The sequence below is a fragment of the Megascapheus bottae genome, chromosome 21 (assembly GCF_031878675.1).
Source record: "Megascapheus bottae isolate mThoBot1 chromosome 21, mThoBot2.hap1, whole genome shotgun sequence".
NCBI lineage: Eukaryota > Metazoa > Chordata > Mammalia > Rodentia > Geomyidae > Megascapheus > Megascapheus bottae.
Genome location: NC_143529.1, coordinates 35,682,807 through 35,704,074, shown reverse-complemented (window position 1 = coordinate 35,704,074; position 21,268 = coordinate 35,682,807). Strand labels below are relative to the sequence as shown.

The 21,268-nt window shown below is 46.6% G+C and overlaps 1 protein-coding gene across 1 annotated transcript in view; it reads right to left on the bottom strand.

Annotated features, from left to right (window-relative positions):
- Positions 1–21,268, bottom strand: part of Trpm8 (transient receptor potential cation channel subfamily M member 8) — a 64,094-nt gene that overhangs the window by 23,687 nt on the left and 19,139 nt on the right. Inside the window, exons 9-19 of the mRNA XM_090355086.1 lie at positions 20,586–20,688; positions 17,860–17,978; positions 13,657–13,947; positions 11,830–11,925; positions 10,080–10,209; positions 8,251–8,396; positions 6,998–7,110; positions 6,305–6,521; positions 3,897–3,988; positions 2,406–2,547; positions 1,019–1,190 (exon numbers count right to left, since the gene is read on the bottom strand). Coding sequence (XP_090211212.1) covers positions 1,019–1,190; positions 2,406–2,547; positions 3,897–3,988; positions 6,305–6,521; positions 6,998–7,110; positions 8,251–8,396; positions 10,080–10,209; positions 11,830–11,925; positions 13,657–13,947; positions 17,860–17,978; positions 20,586–20,688 — 1,621 coding nt within the window. The remainder of the gene's footprint in view (positions 1–1,018; positions 1,191–2,405; positions 2,548–3,896; positions 3,989–6,304; positions 6,522–6,997; positions 7,111–8,250; positions 8,397–10,079; positions 10,210–11,829; positions 11,926–13,656; positions 13,948–17,859; positions 17,979–20,585; positions 20,689–21,268) is intronic.

Below are 21,268 nucleotides of genomic sequence, written 5' to 3'. Positions count from 1 at the left end.
CTGTGGTTCAAAGCCAACCCCAAGCAGGAGAGTCCATGAGTCTTAAATCTCCAATTAACTACCAAAATGCTGGAAGTAGAGTGGTGGCTCAAATGATAGAGCACCAGCCATGAGCAAAAAAAAGCTTAGGAACAGTGTCCAGGTCCTGAGTTCAAGCCCCAGAACCAGTCAAAAGAGAAAGGGGAGAAAAAGAAGGAAGGGAGGGTGGGAAGGAGGGAGGGGGAAAGGTGGGAGATACAGATCACTGGCTTTAAAGATGGCTCGTGGCCAGGGATTGTCCTCTGATCCCAGGGAAGCAAGATGCCCTTGGAAAGACAGGAAGGTGGAGTCCCAGAGCACCAGAGAGAAAAAAGTTGGCATCATTCACAAGGGCATGCAGCCTGGCTTGGGCTGGCCTGGCTCGGGGAAGCTGTAGGGACTGATCGTGGTAGCAGGGTGTGGGGTGACAGCCAGTGCTGCTGTCAGCATCCTGACAAGCCAGATGAAGATGGCTCTGCCCTGAAGTCCTGCTCAGAGATGGAGAGGATCCAAGTTCCCAGCCAGTTCAAGTAGCAAAGCCCTCTGGACTCCACCTTCCGGGAACCATCAAAAAGCTGCCCAGGGCCAAGAGCGCGGCCTAGAGGTGGAGTGCTCGCCTAGCATGCACGAAGCCCGGGGCTCCCTTCCCCAGTACCACATACGTAGAGAAGGCCAGAAGTGGTGCTGTGGCTCAGGTGGTAGAGCTCTACCCTTGAGAAACCCCAAGAACAGCCCTGAGTTCAAGCCAGGACTCGCAACAGAAAAAGAGCTGCCTGGAAGCATGGTTCAAGTAGCAGAGCACCAGCCAAGCAAACACGCAAGCCGTAGGCTCAAGGCCTTGAGTTCAGGCCTCAGTATTGGCAGACGTGTACACACACACACACACACACACACACACAAGGTGTGTGTGACGAGGTTTGGAAGGGCTCCTCTTCGGCGCGGGTGGGGCCGTGGCCTGAGTGGCAGCTGCCTCCTCCGAGCGCCTCTCCCCTCAGCTTACCGTCCACGTCACTGGGCACCTGGCCAAACATGGCCAGGTAGGGCTCGTAAATGACAGAGCGGAAGATCCATCTCCAGCGCTGCTCGTTCTGCCTGAGGATCCCCTGCCTGGCCACCCCGAATGCCACCATCCACACGGCGAAGAGGAACAGGAAGAAGAAGACGTCGATCAGCTGTGGAGGGCACGGTGGCAATCAGGCTGTGCCCACGGCTGCCCGACCACGCGGCCTCGAGAAGGGCAAAGCCGCCACAGCCCAGAACACCCAGGTCACCCAGCTGCGCGGCCCCTTAGCTTTGGTTTTATTTTGTTTCGTTTTAATGGATGCTTTAGATCTTAGGATATCTGTTTTCCACAATTCACCCTGACCCAGGCACTTTCATCACTGATCTTCAAATGGCCCACCCGTGGCCGATGGAGCGCCCCGCTCAAGAACAAAAGAAGCCCTCCACCTGGAAAGTCCTTCCTGTGTCCACACCACGTGAGATGCAGGTTCTCGAAACCCTAAATTATTTCTGCAGTATTAGTTTTCCTTAGGAAAGTAAAAAGCAGTCCTTCCGAGACAAGGATGGGTGATTTAATTTTTAAAAATCATTTTGTACACATAGCATGACTTCATGGTGCCTGGCGTCTCCAAAATGCTTCGAGTTAAAACCACACAATCAACCTCAGCTTTGGAAAGGAGCGTGGAGATGAGCTGATGCAATGCCCATCTGACTTCCAGACAGAACCAGCAGAGGTCTGCTGCTTCAGAGGCTGCGTTAGGAGACAGCGTCTCCTTTGGGTGGCATTTGCCCTCAATTTGGGTCACCCATCGTGTTTTTTTAGCTATGGTCCTTGCTCTGTGCATCAGTGTGGAACCTCTCAGATTCCACCATGCACATCTGTACGACAGATTCAAAAGCCCTGCCCCATCTCGACCTCAGCAAACCACTCACTCCAATGGCTGGAATGGGTGAAATCTAGCAGCACAGGAAATAGTTTGTGTCTGTGTGTGTATGCACGGAGGCATGCCCACACTGGGGCTTGAACTCAGAGTTTTATACTCTCACTTGGCTTTTTGGGACTCTACCACTTGAACCACACTTCCACGTGCAAGTTTTTGTTGGTTAATTGGAGATGAGAGTCTCGGCCATTTTCTGCCCAGATGACTTCAAACCATGATCCTCAGATCTCAGCCTCCCCAGTAGTTAGGATTACAGGTGTGGACGCCTGTGCTAGTCTCTAAATGAGCTCTACAGCCTTCTCTTCTGAAGTTGTGTCTGGAAAAGGCTGGGATGGAAACACGTGGAGAGCCAGCCTCACGCACAGGTAAAACACGCGTGCCAGCCCCAGCGGAACTCTGCACAGAGCTCCAGGAAGACTGCCCAGGGCCCCGCCCGGCTCTTACCATTCTCTGCAGCATTATGATCTTCGGTCCCAAATTTCTGCTTACGGTGAAAATGTGAATCAATCTTAAGGTAAATATAATGTAATCCAGACAGAAAATGACTCGTCCAGAATACAAAGAGCTTTTATTAGAAGAGTGGAGCCTGGGGAAAAGGAGGAGAAGAAAATCCTTTGTGAGATCACTGGAGAAGCATTTCATAATTTTGTTTTTCAAAGGAGCTTCATGCAGGAGGCGGAGGGAGCGTAGTGTGTAGAAATAGGCCAGAAACATCACTAGGCCTGTTGCTTTGGGGACACCACAAAAGGACAGACAGGGACATTGGGCAAAGCTGAGCGGCCACTGTCCCCTTCCCCATCCCTCACCTTGAGACAGTCATCCCTTCTTGTTGTGCATGCTAAATGGAGATTTCACTTAATCTGCTGATGGTTTTTCATACACATAGTCTTTTTGTAATATTAGTTCTACCAGTCCATGAATTCCATATAATCTATAAGCCTCATGAGCTAGTGTCTTCTTCAATTTCCTTTTCCATTGCTTTATAATTTTGTTCAATAAACAATCATTCTGGACACCATGTTTGGCTCACAAAGCTTAGACAATGTGTCACCCCTAACTACCTCCAACCCCTTGGGGTTGACTCTGAATTGTCCCCCTAATAAATTATCTTTGTTTTCATCTGACTACTCAATTAGCTAATCCCCTGCTAACACGCAGATCAAAAGCCATATGTATTCCCAACTGGAATAATCTAGAAAGCATGTCCAACTTGTGAAACAAAATGCTAGGACCTTCAACCTAAGCAGAAAAGAAGGCTGAGGATGGAATTGAGTTCCCACCCCTTCAAGTTGGAGGGTGAGCTCTTGTTTATTCATAACTAGAAGCAGAAATGGCCTGGCTGCTGACAAGATGGCACCCCATTTGTGCCCCCCTGAAATGAAGCTGTAAAGCTCAGGGGGGCAGGCAGGTCTGGAGGCAGGGTGCACGGGGCTCACCCCCACTTATCCCTCACCTGGACTCACTCTGCTCCTGCTTCTGCCTGTCTAGCCACCTGCTCAGGCTCCATGCTGGAAGGAAAACGCTGGCACCTGGAAGGCCCCAGCCAGCGTGCAAGCCAGAGGCAAAGGCATCTGAGAAGATGCTGTGACCCCAGGTGAACTGATCCTGGGAGGTATTTACCATCTCCATCACCGCTACGCTCTTTCACTCTTGGTCATCTCTCTCAAAGGCCGATTAGGACAAAGAGAAGAATCATAAATCATAAAGAAGCCCTTGTTTGCTTTTGGTCTCAGATCACCAGGAAGGGGAGGAGAGGAGACACAGCTTGACGCCACGCAAACCGTGGTTCTACAGAGCACAGGTGTTGCCCTGGATGATGGGCTCTGCCAGAAAGCGGCCCACGGACTTCCGGTGGGCTTCAAATGTCCAGAGCTCTGCTCCATGTTGGGGTTGCAAATGCCTGAGTGGGGGACGGTGGGAGGGCTGGCCACGTACCGGAACACGATCCCCGCGATGAAGTAGAAGAGTCCCAGGGTGTCCATGACGTTCCAGAGGTCGGTGAAGTAATTCACCCCGTTCATGTACCACTGCAGCCACAGGGGACAAGGGGACACCGACACTTGGAGACACCAGCCCCTCCCACATCGCTGCACGTCCGCACACTTTTGTCTGAGAGTGGGCCATGGGCCAAGTGAGACCTACCAGCGCCTCACACTCCTGCAAGGAGGTTGAAAGGTAGCTGCTGTTTCTCATGGGCTCCTGGCCAAGTCAGGCACTGGGGCTCCTGTGTTTCTCCTAATGAACCCACAGAATGAGTCCTCCACGTGTGGGAAGATGTCTACATCCAGTGGTGTAAACAACGAGCTGAGCCGTTACGGGGAAGACGTCATCTATGCTGACGTTGCCAGAGGTTTCTTACCCTAAAACTTTCCTGGCACCCTAAAACTTTATTTCCAAAACACTGCAGCAACGCATAAATCCAATACGGGGAACTCCAGGGGGAGGGGGACTCTAAGGCCCCCAAAACCCTACCAGATTCTCAACCCAGGGCCAGACTCCCAGAACATATATCATAGGTTAGGTAGGATGTGGATTTGCAACTATTCCACTCCACAACATAGCTTAGGCTAAAAATGTTTAAAATAAACTGTGGAATGGTGAGAGGTCTCACCATGCTAGTTCAGGTCAGGAAAGCGCCACAAGGACCTGTGCATAGGATGCTGCATTATTTACCCCCAAGTGCCAACAAGGCTAATTAAGACAACACCAGGCTAGCAAAATGGATTTCTTTGAGGAAAGCAACTCCATTTAAGAGTGCAAAGGACCAGACAAGAGGGAAACAGTGACCCCCAGTGCCAGAGTCTTTAACCACAGGCTCTTCCAGGCTGGCAGTGACCTCCAGCGGCAGAGCCAGGCTTGAGCTCGCATTGCTGAGCAATGGAAAAGGAAATTGAAGAAGGCACTAGCTCATGAGGCTTATAGATTATATGGAATTCAAATTCAAGGTAGCTGAGTTAAAACTGGATCATTTGAAGAGAGCTCTTAGAAAGAAAGAAGCTGGCTATGACCACTCACGCCTGTAATCTAGTGAAATGGGAGGCAGGGATTGTGGGATTGTACTTTGAGGCCAGCCTGGATAAAAGACGTAGCTGACGTGACTCTACCCCAACCCGTGGCTGGGCCCAGGGGCCCAGGCTGTCATCTCCACTGGTCTCTGGAGCACAAGTGGGAGGTCCACATGGGTAAACTGAAGCCCTATCTCAAAAGAAACAAATGCACGAAGAGGCCACGAGCGGCTGACTAGCAAGCAAGAGGCCCTGAGCTCAGTCCCCAGTACCACCCCAACCAAGCAAAGGAAAGAGAGAAAGAAGACTGGATACACACGCTGTGCACACCACTTCCCGGCCGGACACCAAGTGACGACTTGTAACTGCCAATTTGCAGCTCTTTCCTTCCTCTCTCCCGAACTCCCTTCTTGCCTCCTCCCTCCTTACTTACCACCCTCCTCTACCTCCCCTTCTTCAGTCTCCTATCTTCTCTTCCTTTGTTCCTACTTGAATCTCCTCTTTCCCTCCCTCCCTCCTTCCCTCCTTCCCATCCTTCCTTCCTTCCTTCCTTTTATCCTTCCTTCTTTGCTTCCTTTCTCTGCTTCCTCCTTTCCTTTCCTCGCTCCCTTCTTCTAGTGACACATCTCCCTCTGGCTGTGAGCCCCTCACACTCTGGCCTGGTCTACCACCCACCCCACCCCACCCCACGTGCTAAGTGCCCCAGCAGCTTGCGATTCTCTCACTCAGACATTTCCCCTCCTCTAATGCTCTTCCGCAGCACCTGAAATCATGGGGAAGAAAAACCAGGGAACAAAGGATGAGTGCCGAGAGAAAGCCTGTACCTTGGAATATGACCTCATTTTGAAACTGGGTCGCTAAAGACACAGCTGAGTAGGTTAAGAGGAAGTCGTACTGAAGAGAACTGGCCCTGACTCAATAGAACAAGTGTTCAGAAATAACAAAAGGAAGGAGAAGCCAGGAAATGGAGAGATAGGGACACAGACACACACCAGAAGGGCTGGTAATGGCCAGGGTCCCTGCGTGAGTGCACTGCCTCAACAAGCCAGAGCATTCCAGAAGCTACCGCACAGCGTAGACTCCTTCACAGTCCCAGGAAGAGCCAAGGCCACTGTCATACTGCACGCTGGCCATGGCAATGCCAGGAGCAGCAAGGGCTGGCATCAGGCCCTCTCCTGGCTGGCAGGCCAGGAAGCTGGCACAGCACCTCCAGGTCCTGGACCAACACCCAGCAAGAACATAGATTTAAGGCCAAGGATGACCTTGAACTTCAGAAGCAGCAGCTCAGCGTGAGCGAGTGAGAGGACACCACCCAGGGAGGTGGGGGGGGGCGCCTACCTGCCTCACTTCATCACAGAACAGGACGAAGACCAGCGCATAGAGGACCAGCTCGGGGGTGTGCGGCACGGAATGGAAGTCCATCAGCAGCACGTAGGCGAAGAGCAGGAGGAAGGCAATGTAGAAGACCACGTTCCAGGAGAAGACCACGAAGGGCGAGGTGAAGAAGGCCACGTAGTACCAAAGCAACTTCTTGTGCTTGTCGATGGGCTTCTTCCTGCATCAGGCAAGAGGCGAGGGCAGCCTGGAAATGTGCAGCATCCACACGCATGCGTGTACACACACACACACACGCACACACACGCACGCACGCACGCACGCACGCACACACACACACACACACACACACACACACACACACACACGCCTGTGGGCAACAGCCCTCTTCCCCGCCAAGAGAGCTAACCCTTAGCCGGAGGACCTGACAAGGCCTAAGATTGATCCAGTCAAGATGGGGCCCTGGAGTTTCGTAATTAGCAAGGCCAGACTCCACCTGGGCCACTGAAGATACAACCTCACCTCTGCCTGTGTGAAATCAAACGCAGGAAACACAGACACCATGGGCATGGCACCATGGTGAAGGCTCTGCATTTGCAGTGTTACAATCATTTACACAAACGCTCAAGCACATGCGGGGGGTGCAGGTCCACACAGACACACTCGCCTACAACAGCCACGTGCCTCTGCTCATACCTAAACGACACGAGGCCACAGCCCACTAAGGGGATGATAAATAGACACAGAATAATCTTCCAGTTCTTGGTGTCTCGAGAAATCTCCCCGTACCACTGCTTGGAAAGGAAATTCTATAGAGAAATGGAGAAAGAACACACGACCTCATTAATGAATATTTACACAATTTCCTCTTTGCCTCACACCCTCCAAGGCCAATAACCACTCAAGCCCACTCCTTCATCCAGTTACCCAGATGCTAGAGCATCACAAGAAAACAATTTAAAATTCTGTTTGATCTTAAGTCTTTTTCTAATTTCTGTTATGTGAGTTTTTTAAAAAGTCACAAGTGTAAATTCAATAAACCTATGAATTTTTAACCAATTGAAATCCTTCCTATGTGGGTTTAAACAAGCAACCTTCTAACTCCTTTCTCTCTGATGAAACAAAATTCAAGCAAGTTCAGAGCTCTCTGCCGGGCCTCCAGGGACTTCCTTCCAGAGGCAAATGAAGCACCCTTGTTGAGATATGAAAAGAAAGTCAGGAAGGGAACAGACCAAAGTCAATTTAAGCTGAAATGTGTCCAAAAGCTTTCTTCATCTGTTCCAGCCCCTGAAGGTGAGCCAGGAGGGGCTTTCAGGAAGGCAGAAATCAGAAAACTCCTTTTACCTCTGTGAGCTACAGGGTGGGCAAAAATCTGACCACCTCGGCTGGGACCGTGGCCTAGTTGGTAGAGTGCTTGCCTAGCTTGTATGAAGCCCTGGGTTTGATTCCTCAATACCATGTATGCAGAAAAAGCCAGAAGTGGCCCTGTGACTCACGTGGTAGAGAGCTAGCCTTGAGAAAGCCCAAGGACAATTCCCAGGCCCTGAGTTCAAGCCCCAGGACTGGCAAAAAAAAATTGGCCACCTTGCTGTGTCTGAGGGCAGAATAGGAAAGTCGAGGTCCACTCAGTGCCACCCACAAAACCTGGGGCTGGCCCGCTGTGGCCAAAAGGCCAAAGGCCAACAAGGATCATCAGAGGTGGGAGTCTCAGGGACTTTCCTGCCTGGACTGGTTTCAAACCACAGTTCCCAGAGTAACTAGGATTACAGGTATGAGCCACAGCACCACTTTCAGCTTTTTCTGTGTATATGGAACTGAGGCATCAAACCCAGGGCTTTGTGCATGCTAGGCGAGCACTCTACCACTAGACTGAGCTCCTGGCCTTTTTATGTTTTATTTTACAGCATCTGCTTTCTGGCTATGTTGTTTAGGGACAGGGTACTGCTTACCTGGACCCCAGGTTGGGCGATAAAATGCTGGTCTGTGGCCTCTACCGCCAGCTCTAGGCAGTTGCTCCCACCCCAGGCCTCACAGGAGTACACCAGCAGCTGCTCGGCCAGGTCTTCGTCACTGCTGTAGCACTCAGTAAACAGCTCTGCACCATCACCAGAAAGGGGCCTGTGGTCACAGCTGGCAAACGTGGCTAACTCACCAACCCCTGCCTCCAACCAACCCCCCAATTCCACCAAACGCCTAGGTGTAGGAACTAGGGTGTTTAAAGGCACAGAGGACAGCCTCCACGCCTGAGCCTGGCTGACCTTTCCTTCAGGGGTGCCGGGGTCAGCAGAACACAGTAACACAGGCTGGTAGGCTGAGCGGCCCTTGAGCACAGGATGAGCCTTGGCCCCTAGCAAGGACCCGGACACTCTGCTTCCCCTTAACTAAGGACGACTCACCTCCAGCTCATTTGCTTTATATGACTTCTGGGTAATATTTCTTCCCAGATAAACCACAGCCCGAAAACAGCCAGGCAAACCATAAAAACAAAAAGTAGAAGGCATATGAACCTATTTGCATGGAAGGAGTTCTGACATTTCAAGACCTGATGAAAAAGACACCAAAGTGCAGCTCCTCGAAGGAATTTTTTTTTGTGCATGTGCCAGTTCTGGGGCTTGAATTCAGGACCTCATGTTCTTACTTAGCTTTATGGATCAAGGCTGGCCCCCTTCTACTTGACCCACAGCTTTACTTTTGGCTTTTGTCTGGTTACTTGGAAAGAAGCTTTTCAAGTACTTTTCTGCCCAAGCTGTCTTTGAACTACAATCCTCAGTCTCAGTCTCCTGGGTAGCGAGGATTACAGGCATGAGCAAATAGCATCTTTCTCTGAGAGGAAATTCTCAAATTCAAGATATTCAAAAACCACTGCTCAACTAAGGTCACTCCGAAATAAACATTATATCTTCAAAACTTCAACCAATGTAAAGAAATAATTGCATGCTTCTATTTCACTGTGAAACCAAAGATGTAGGGTTTTTTTTTTCCAATCAGGTAACACAATGGTTAAACACATAACAATTATCATACCACCAGTTTCAAAAGGGAAAACAGCAAGCAAGTTGAAAGCATGCCCTAACCACCCAGTTTTCTTCATAAAATGGCACTGATCAGCTTCAACCAAAGAGGAAACAGCCAGCCATGTCTCTTTCTTCCTCCATTCAGGTGGTGAGTGACCTTATCTGCAGCTCTGATGGGAGTTCTGAGACCCAAAAATTCAGAAAGCTTCAGGGAAGCAATACTGACTATTTCCAGAATTGCCAATGAGGTATAAAACATGAGAACCTGGATGCTGTCCCTCCCATCAGTAATAAGCGAACTCTCTTCCAGATGATGCATCTGAAGTTGTGTTTGGTCAGGGGTGTGTGTGTGTGTGTGTGTGTGTGTGTGTGTGTGTGCGCGTGTGCGCGCGTACATGTAACTGACTAGCAAGGTTATAAATCAGGTAAGATTTGAGCTGTCACAAGGTCTTAACATCCAGAAACCCGCCCCAAATTTCCCTGAGGTGTCAACTTATTAGACCCAGGCCTGAATGTGGCCCCAGATGGCCCCAGAAGGAAAAGTCACAGCCAAGTTGCCCACATCCATTCTTGGGAAAATCAGTCAGTGCCAGAAGCAAGATGCTGTGTATACCCTTGGCTGAGGGATCCACAGTCCTCAACTGGGGCAGTAGGGGAGTTCAGACTCACTATTACCCTCAGCCCCCTGGCCTAAGTGCCACTAGTAAGAGTCTGCCACACGAGAGGCCCTCACACCCCACAGCAGCCCTGTCCCCAAGACTCACCCACTGCCCGGGTCTCGTACTCATTGGCCAGCTCCTCGGACTCTCCAGCAGCGTTGATGTCATTCTTCACTTTGGCCAGGGTCTTCAGAAGCTTGCTTGCTCCTAGGGCCGCCAAAGTACAGCCCCGCGTCTTTTCATGGGGCAGAGAATTTTAGGTCAATTTCAGATTCCTTGAAGTGGATAAATTGGCAGCACAGCAGGGAAGGGTACCACTTCAACCACTGCTAATGATTCAAAATAAAATTGACATGAGCACAACAGTAGCTTTGAACTGAATATATCTGCACATGGATTAGCATAGAAAAAGAAAATACACCTCCAGGCACCAGCGGCTCATGCCTATAATCTTAGCTGCTCAGGAGGCTGAGATCTAAGGATCACAGTTCAAAGCCAGTGCAGAAAACTCTGAGTGCTTATGTCTAATTAACCAACAAAAATCCGGAAGTAGACGTGTGGCTTCAAGTCACAGAACACTAACCTTCAGCAAAAGAAGCCAAGTGAGAGCACTAGGCCCTGAGCTGAGTTGGAAGCCAGGACCAGCACACACACATACACACACCTGAACAAACAGCATGAGAAACTGGTATCATGACTGTGACAGTGCAAAGTCTGGCTTCTCGTGTCTTCAACTGGGAGAAACTGGATAAGGACATAACAGGGCTTTGTGTTTCAATTCAATAATCCAAAAATCTCAAGTAGTAATCCTAACAAAAGTAATCCTAGCAGACAGAATAGTGCTGGAGGAATAACAATCCCAAACTTCAAGCTCTATTACAGAGCCATAACCATGAAAACAACCAGAACTCGTACACAAACAGATCTGACCAAAGGAAGAGAACAGAAGATGCAGAAATGAACTAACAGATCTACAGCCATTTAATCTTCGATAAGGAAGCCAAAAATACAGACTGAAAGCAAGACAGCTTCTTCAACAAATGGTTCTGGCAAAACTGGATGTCCACATGCAGAAAGCTGAAACTGGACCCTTATCCATCACCTTACACCAGCATCAATCCAAAACGGATCAAAGATCTCACTTCAGTGTAAGACCTGAAACCTGAAACTGTTGCAGGAAAGAGTACAAGAAATGTTAGGACCCCTGTGGTAGGCAGAAACTTTCTGAATAAAGATTCAGAAGCACAGCAAATCAAAAAGACCTGGTAAATGGGACTGCATCAAATTAAAAAGTTTCCACATGGCAAGGACATAGCCAACAAGCTAAAAGGACAGCCTACAGAATGGGAGATTTTTGCCAGCTATACATCAAACAATGGCCTAATATTCAGAATATATGGAGAAGATAACTTTATCAAAAATTAAACCCTCAAAAAGCCAAAGCAGAATTTTTACATGTTGTTTCCTTATTCATGTTATAATAAAGGTGAATATTATTTTTTTTACTGCTGGGAGTTAGACCTAAGGCCTGTGTGTGCTAGGCAAGCTCTTAGAAATAAATTTTAAATGAAATTTGAATGCCTTGAGCACTTGGCAAACAATCACACCCTCACGCACGTCTGAGAGGAGGGTCCTGGCCTGATAACCCAGGACTCTGAGGGCTCCTTTCCCAGCCCCTCCCAGACACATGTGGATAACATGCAAACCAAGGCACAGCCACGTCCATCCACACCAGATGCACAATTTTATGGCTGACGTCTTTGATTAGGTATAAAAGTTTTGAGAGATGCAAACCTGGCCCAAAAAAAACCAAGCGTGCATTGCTTAGAAATCCAGCCATCATCTGGACATTTACCTGTTCCCATATGACTTTGGAGAGCTCCTTTTTGTTCTGAAGAATGGCCCAGATAAAGAGAGCTTGCAGGGGGTGCCGAGTAGTGAAAGACACATCCTGGAAGAGGTCAGAGGATGGGGTCACCACGTGCAAACAGAAAACGATTTAGGCTCCTTATTCTAACAACAAAATAGGGGCAAGAAGGTCAAGGAGAATGCCCCACATCTGAAGGGCTCTGGAGCTTTGTATATGAGGCCATAAAATCACAGGGATGTGATTTTCATCTCTGCAACCCACCAGGTGGTAAAATTGGGCACACAATCTTTCATCTATCATAAAAGACAAAGCATAACTAGACAGGAAGGTAGAAAGGGTGGGGGAAATGTGCTGAGAGCAATTTTTAAATGGAATGGCCTCTGACAGGCCAAAGAAAAAGCAATTTTCTCTCACCATATAAACCTGATCCTCATCTAGAAAAAAAAGTCATTCAAATTAAATGTCTAGCTTTACTGTGGTGTAAGCTCGATGATCAGAATATAAAACATGCTCATTTTCTTGGAACTATCATTCAAACATTTGAATTTGATATATCAATTAGAAACCCAGATTCATGATTCAGTATCTGTCAATGGAACGCTTTCAAATAGAAAGTGACTAAATGTATATATTCCTTTTCCACTATTTTTGTAGGTTTTTCTAAGTCTAAAATGAAGAAGGCAAATTTAGGCTGTGTATTTCAGACCATTTTACCTTAAATAATGTCAACGAGAAGCAAATAAAAAAGTCACTCTGCTTTTAGATACAAGCACACACATACGCCTACTAAAATCTCAAAACTACCTAATGGGCTTTCCCAGTAGCAATACTAAAATAAAAACTTGAGGTCAGTTGTTATTTGGAAATGGGTCCCAGAAAAAAACCAATAAGATAGTGAAAAACTGAGATCAGAAAAGAAAAGCATCCATAAAAGACGCACTCTTCAGTAAGCTGTCACCGTGGAAAACCAGAAATCAAGTGGACGAGGCAACTCTGTGAGCCAGTAAAGAATCCATATTCAGTTACCTCCACCGCCTCGAGAAAGGGGAGAGAGCTTACACACCAGCCTCTGACCGGAAAAGGCATGAATAAAAGAATGAAGAAAGAACTGCCAATGCCGGCTGTCTTAAAGTGGGCCTGCCTTTATGTAACGTGGACAGTGTAGAGGAAGGTGGGGGGGAGGAGCCACATCCACAATGTCTGCCCCAGGGGATACCAGGATTCCACCCTCCCCTGCACGCAGAGAAGGGCATTGGGGAGTTCTTCCGCTCTTTACGTGGACAGAAAGGAGCTCTTGCTTGAAAAAGGCAGATCATAGCCAGGCACTGGGCAGCTACTTGGGAGGCTGAGATCTGAAGACCACAGTTCAACGATAAACCAGGCAAGTAAGTCCAGGAAATTCTTATCTCCAATTTATCACTGAAAAGCTGGAAGTAGAGCTGTGGATCAAGATATGAAGCACTAGCCTTGAGCTAAAAAGCTCAGAACGGCGTCAGGCTCTGAGTTCAAACCCCAGAAGCAGTGCGTGTGCACACACACACACACACACACACACACACACACGTGCAGTAGGCCAAAGCATGAGATGACCTTTGTTGGTTCCTGCTCCTTGTCAAAGGCTTTCAGAAATATGCCACACTTCACTTGGCAACCAAGAAAAACTGCAACTGGCTTGAAACACAGCACAGAGCAAGAAGGGAAGACATCAGAAAACCCAGCACCAACTTTACTCGAGGAAAGACAGTAGAAACGCTGAGGTAGGGAGGCAGAGAGCCCAACGCAGCCCTGGTGGAGAGCTTCGCTGTTACCCACATGGAGCTCCACGTCCACCTCATCCCTGCTAGTTCTGTCTTCCTTCCAGAAGCTTCTTCGGAAGTTTGCGACTAGCTTCCAGACAAAGGTGAGGAGGGCATCGTTGTAGGAATTCTTGGCGATCTGCAGGTTCTGGTACACCAGGCTGCTGAGGTGGCTGGAGAAGAGCTCAGTGAGGACCTCGTCAGTGAGGAACTTCTGGAGGTTCAAGCCGTTCTCCAGAAACAGGCGGACAAATTTGGGTCTGTCCTTGATGAGCGCTGTGAACATGACTTCTTGCAGGTCAGCAGACTAAGGAGGAAACATAAAGCACAAAGAGAATCACGCTGTCAGTCCCATGCAGAAAACAACACAGCAATTTGCTTTCTCAGAGTAACAGTATCTTCCTATTTTTTTTCTTCAGTCCTGTGTGGAGACTCAGATCTCTTTTCCATTTCAATGCAACATCTGACTGCAGACCAGACATCTGGATGGGGAAGCATCGTGGTGGGAGGCACAGAAGTCAGCCTGATGTGAATTGGGTGTGACCGGGGCTCTCTTCTGCAGAACTAAACGGACCCAGCAGAGGTCGCCTCAGTCTCTGGCTCAGTAGAAGCCAGCAGAAGTGGGGGGATAGGGGGCAGGTCCCCGCTTCTGTGAGCCTTCTTTTCAGCTTTCCTCTGGTGCCTGAAGTAGCCACCAGTCCTGTGAACCTTCCCTATGACTGAGACGCCAGGCACAGCTGGCAAAACAGAATCCAGCCAGCCACATGCAAACCATACGCCATCAAGCAGAGCCCTGGCCAGGTGACATAACCAGAACGCTTGGGTCATACCTGGTCCTTGGTTATCCTGCTTTCATTTCTTTTAACCTATTAGGCATACTCTACCCCAGCAGCACACCTGCAGCCATCAGTGGTTGGTTATCTTGACTTCCACTTTCTGAGCTCCCAATAAAACTGATCCTTTGAGGTGTCCTACAAATCTGAAGACAAGTAGTGTTTATTCAGCCACAGACCAGTGGCTACCAGCTACATCCGCCTTAGATATATTCTAAGCATCGTCCATGGCACTCTTGGCGCAGGCTCTGGTGCCAACATTTAAAAATTCAGAATCAGGTGTGGTAGTTGATGCCTGCAATCCCAGCATTCAGGGGGAAGCCTGAGTCCGGACGATCTCAAGTTCAAGGCCAGCCTGAGCTACACAGATAGACCCTATCCCCTCTCCTCTCCCAAACTGAAGGACTCATTACTATCCCCATTTCTGTCTTGGAAACCCACCTTGGAAAACAGAAGCTCTGATTCTCATCAGCTGGCATCAAGGCACAGCTGCTCCCAGAAGCACTGACTGTCGTGGTCCCCTGGCTCTCCGCCATTGCCTAGCCAGCCCACTTCCCTCTCTTCTGTGAGTTGGTGGTTTTTCAGCAGCCATCCCATGCCAATGGCAGCATCCCCGGGGCTTGTTTCCATCTAATATTAGTCTCCTGGCACTCACATATGGCCTAGGGAAACGTTGTTAAGGGCCCTGTAAGTGCTTACATTACAGCTCCCAGTTGGGGCAGCAGGAAAGAGACTCCCTGGGGAGGGTGACAGCTGCACTTTCCCTGTCCTTGAGGAAAAGTACACCAGGCTCAGCACTCCACGTTCCGTTTCAACTCATTTGCTTCCCATCAGTCACTGGGACTTTTTACAGCACAAATTCTTGGGAGGCAACCAGTGAATCTCTGACTCAGCAAACCCAAGATGGAGCCCAGACGTCTGCATTTCGAACCAGTTCCCAGGTGATGCTGCCATCAATCCAGGGACCACACTGTGGGGTCTATCCGCGCCTGGTATCTGGCACACCTCTGTTTCCATGCCTTGATTCTATCACCTTTCAGCTCTTCAAGCTAGAACAAGATAAGGGCTCTGGGCCTCTGTCTGCTCCTCTCTGAACCAGAGGACTGCAGCTATGAAATGATCAACATAGGCCAAGCCAAGCTGTTTCCTAGATGGCCCTCAAAGACCTGTCGATAACTCTCCTTTCTTAACAGCCATGGAGCTCTGATATACAAACTGATATCATCCCCATCCATACCTGGGGACTGAACTCGGGGCCTAGGCCCAAACCTTAGCTTTCTCACTCAAGGCTGGCACTCTACCACTTGAGCCACTGTACTACTTTCAACTTTTGGGTGATTGAGTAGAGATAAGTCTCAAAGGCTTTCTTGCCTCCACTGACTTCAACCCAAAATCCTCTCACATCTCAGCCTCCGAAGTAGCTGGGATTTCAGGCATACGCTACCAGAGTCTGGCACAAAGAGTTTTTTTAGTGATCTGTAAATAGTTGTATAATGGTTAATAAGTGTCACTATTCTAAACTATCAGCATTTTCTGACTTCATCACGGAAACACACATGGAAAAAGTGGGGTTGTCTCCATTTTCAGATAACCGCCAGCTCCCTGGAAGAAAATGTAGGCTTTGATTTGCGATACATTGCATATACTCCCACCATAGCCAACTCTCAGCTACTGACTTGATGCCATTGAATGCAGAATTGGGAATCACAGGGTAGCCTATCACAGAATAGTATTTCCTCTAGACAGACATACCCTCCCAAGCACATGTAATAGCAACTATAGGAAACCTAGTTAGAAGGTGGTCATGTTGACTACTTTTTTTTTTTTTTTTTTTTTTTTTTGCCAGTCCCGGGCTTGAGCTCAGGGCCTGAGCACTGTCCTCTTGAGCTCTACCACTTGAGCCTCAGCACCACTTCTGGCTTTTTTCTATGCATGTGGTACCGAGGAATCGAACCTGGGTCTTCGTGCATGCTAGGCAAGCACTCTACCACTAGGCCAAACTCCCGGCTCTGTGGACTACTTCTTACCTTCGGTTTTCAAAGCATTTATTTAATTCTAAGTTCATGCCATTCAATTTTGAATGATGACTACATTTCCAAATCTGACCCATGATATGTCTAAAAGTGTAGACAGCCAGCTCCTGTAATCCAGTAAGACCCGGTATCCACAAGACACTGCAGGAGGAAGCTGAGACAGGGTGAGATGTCACCACAGCCCTTCCACCACCATGCCATTCAACTTGACGAGCTTCAGCTGCGTTAATAAAACTAAGTGTTCAAATTCAATATGTGCCCAAGTGCATGTTTATCTGCACCATCTGACCTTGTGCTAATGGAACATTTCACACACACACACACACACACACATTCATTGGGGAATCAACTAATTCATCTGCACACAGTCCAATTTCCCCTCCACGCACTAAAGCTTTTCCACGTGTAATAGGATTCATTGTAATGCAAAGACTAAATACAGGATAATGTTTGCTAAGGAGATGAATGACTTAAAGATTCATGAGTCTTTATTGGACCACCATCGTGAAAATTGATTGTATGTTAATGTAAGTCAAGTGTTGGCCTTTGACTGTACAATGGCACATCTGAACGTGTTTTCTGAACCTGGCCTCAAGAATAAAAGTGATGAATTATCTACACCTTCAAATCTGTATGCACAATCAAAAAATTAAGTGTCTTCTCACTGACCATTAATGACGTCAGTTAATCTAGAGGCACAGGAAAGAAAGAAGCCCTCTTGCAAATCTGTTTAATGAACATAGCTTCTGAGGTAGATTGAGAGTTGGTTGTATACAAGAAGAAACCAATAAAAAAAAATGTGGCTCTAAAAACATTAACCAATTGTACAGTGAGTCAGGAAGGTTCTGAAAAAGCACATTGTTTTTATTGTATATGTAACATTCATATTAAAGGTACTCATGGGACTGAGCTATTCCAGTATCTTGCTGAAGACACGTGAAGATACACATGGAGTGCCTTTAAGAACACCACACTATTTTTCCAGTAGACAGCTCACTGCTGACAAATCTCTCATCTCCCAATATTCCTGGATCCCATCCACTCCCAAAGAAGAAAGGCAACTCTGTGACTGATATAACATCACCTCTCCTCCGATATGGCTTAAGGACTGGAAACCCTGGACGCCTTTAGTGACAGGCAGTGACCTTGCCTGCAGTCCTTTACGTCTATTGTCTCTAGTCAACACGCCTAAAAGGGCAGCTACTATATCAGCCCGCAGACAAGGAAGGGAAGTTTGGACAACACCGACAAACCAGAAAAGAATCCTCCTCCCCAAGGTTCTGTGTGGATGGCCTTGCTGGAATGGACCAGCCGTCACTGGAGCTGGGAGTGACCCGAGGGCTTCTCCCTTACCTCCCATCGGCGGTCGTTGGTGAAGATCTCATCGCTGGCCAGCTCCAGCTGGTTCCACTCCAGAAGCAGCTTCAGCTGTCCGTTCCAATTATCTTTGTCTTGTTCGTGGGTGCTGAAGGCTGTGGGTGAGCAGGGGGAGCGCCCACAGAACAAAGAGCCCCAAAGAAGAGAAAAGAGTCGGTCCATTCTCTGTGGCCCATTATCAAAGCTACTCATCAAACGGTGTTCGGTTAGAAGTGTACGCTCAGAACTGTCACTCGTTCTCACCTACAGCCCGTAGGCCAGGATGCATAATGAGGTTATCCAGGCTAGAATAATACCTTCCTGAACAACATCTAGTGTGGTGTATTGGCATTTTCTTATAGATCCAGATTCCATAGGCATTATACTTCAAAAATCATACTTGCACTATATTTAAAGCTATAAAAAAATAATTTGAGGCTGGGAGTTTGGCCTAGTGGTAGAGTGCTTGCCTAGCATGCACGAAGACCCGGGTTCAATTCCTCGGTACCACATATATAGAAAAAAAGCCAGAAGTGGTGCTGAGGCTCAAGTGGTAGAGCTCTAGCCATGAGAAAGAGCAGGGACAGTGCTCAGACCCTGAGCTCAAACTCTGGACTGGCAATAATAATAATAATAATAATAATAGTAATAATTTGAAATGTCACCGTGATGTAATTCTTGTCTATTCCCAGGCTAATATTTTCTATACCTAGACTATCTTGACTTATATACACCATTATTCCATTTGAATACACACGAGAGTTGTCTTATTTGGGGGAGGACATTTATCATTACTAAGCTTTGAACACTTGTTAGGCAAGTGCTTTAGCTTAAGCTCCCTGCTCTCTCTTTGAATAAATACTGTTACAACCAATTTTGAGCATGTAAAACAAGAATGTTTGTAATAAACAATTAAATTACACTCTCTATGTGTCTGGGCACGGTCCCTAAATTTCTTTTCACATAGAGTAGTCTTTCTACCACTTGAGCCATAGCTCTGCTTCCAATTTGTTTTTATTTTTATTTTTTAGTTTTGGGAGTTTATTAGAGATAAGAATCTCATTGACTTTCCTGTCCCAGCTGGCTTTAAACCTCGAACCTCAGATCTCAACCTCCTGAGTAGCTACAGCTGTGAGCTAAAAGCGACTGCTTTGTTTTTAGTCAGGCAGAGTAACCCCAGAAGGCTGGCCTTTGCCAAGGATCTATTTATATTTATCTCAAATAATGTCCAATTTGGTGGAATTCTAAGACAGCAAAGACCACAAAGAATGGTCTGATCTTAGAGTCATTCCTAAGCTTCAGGAGATTTGTTAACTCCAGAAATCAATGCAAAGTGTTTTGTGGTTTACGCATGCATATCTGTGGATTAGATCTATGTACAGCTTTAAGACTATGGTCTTTTTAATAACAATTTAAACTTTTTAATAACGTGTTCAAGGAATATTGTAAGAGACCTAGGAAAACATTCTAAAGCACTTCTAGAAACAGCTTTGGGACAATATTTTTTTCTTTTTTCTTTTTTTTTTTGCCAGTCCTGGGCTTGAGCTCAGGGCCTGAGCACTGTCCTTGGACTTTCTCAAGGCTAGAGCTCTACCACTTGAGCCTCAGCACCACTTTTAGCTTTTTTCTATGTATGTGGTACCGAGGAATCGAACCCGGGTCTTCATGCATGCTAGGCAAGCACTTTAACCACTAGGCCAAACTCCTGGCCCCTTTTTTTTCTTTTTTTATTAAAGAATTTATTAACATTGATTTTTACATCATATTTCAAATGACATTTAACAAATGAGTATTCAAGAAGGGAATCTCTATATACAATCACTGGTACTTAGATTTTAGAACATAATTAAAATTAGGCTGAGGGTTTGTATGTCATAGGTACATATTAATCTATGTAATAAAACATTGTCTATAGAATCATAAATTTTTATGTCTATGTAGTTGTGTTTATATTTCCAATACCATGTCCATATCATCGGGTAGGCAAATATGGGACAGTATTTTTATAAGCATTTATAATGATATAAAAGGTCTTATGTACATGTATCCAAGAAAATTTGCCTCACCTGAGTGATGGTAGTTATTTTGCCTTTCAACATATTATGATCTAAATTAAATGCAAGCTGATTCAAGTTGCATGTTCCATATCTAAAATGATTGGGACTAAAAAGTATTTTAGATTTTGAAATTTTTCACATTTTGTAAATTTTATACAGAATAGGACATTCTAGGGCCCAAGATTAAGCATGGAATGGACACACATACACCTTTTACACAGAGTCTGACGTTCACTTGATACAATACTTTAATTCTTTTAAGTCTCATACCACTTGTGGTATCATATCAGCAGAGAATTTTGCATTTCATGTTTTCAGAGGATGGAAGTTCAACTTGTTTATTAATAAAACTATTTCTGTATATATTTGTGTGTATCTCTGTGTGTATGCCAGCAGTGGGCCTCAAACTCAAAGCCTCGTGCTCTAGCTCAGCTTTTTCACTCAAGGCTAGCACTCTACCCACTTGAGACTCACTGCCACTTCTGGCTTTTATCTGCCCAGGCTGGCTTTGAATTGTAATTTTCAGATCTCAGCTTCCTAAATAGCTAGAATCATAGGCATGAGCTGGCACCCATTGATAAAGCAGTTTTTAAAAAGAAATCCAAGTCACCAGAACCCATAGACACAAGCACAAGGTGGACGTCTTCAGGCGTTCTCTCTACTCACCTTTATACAGGGCGTAGGAGATAGCGTTACTCACAATCTCATCCCCAGCTTCTTCCATTTTAATAACTGTTAATAGATGAGAACTTTCCAGAATTTCTTTCAGCTGGTAACGTTAAAGAATAAAGCTGTCAGCTGACAGGTCTTAGTCACCAAGAGCAGAAACTTCTCTTTGTTGATGAGAGACTGTTTATTTCATATTCTTAAAAGTTTCAGATCTATAATGTAACCCTTCTATTAATTACAATAAAAATATATGAAAAAAGTTCCAGATCTTCCTGCAACAATAACGCCTATATCCACAGCTTCTAATTTTTAATGAAAACAATGGGTTCTTGACATGGTGGAAGTCAACTATTGAGGATACAAGAACACACATATTTTTTAAATAAATACATATATAAAAAAATCCCATAGCAAAATCCCGAGCACCTGTAAGGATAGGTACTCCACTAAATGTGTATAAGTGTGTGTGCATGTGTATTCGTGCATGTGTGTACGTGTGTGCATACGTTTGTGAGTATGTGCACGTGTGTGTTCATATGTGTGCGCATGTGTCTGTATAACAAAGCATGGTAGATCTCAAGTTCTCGATTATCTAATGAGCAAATAAATGAAGAGCCAGAAGAACACAAACTCATCATAAAGTCTGATGCAACAGAAGTGAAAAGTTCAAATGCAAACAA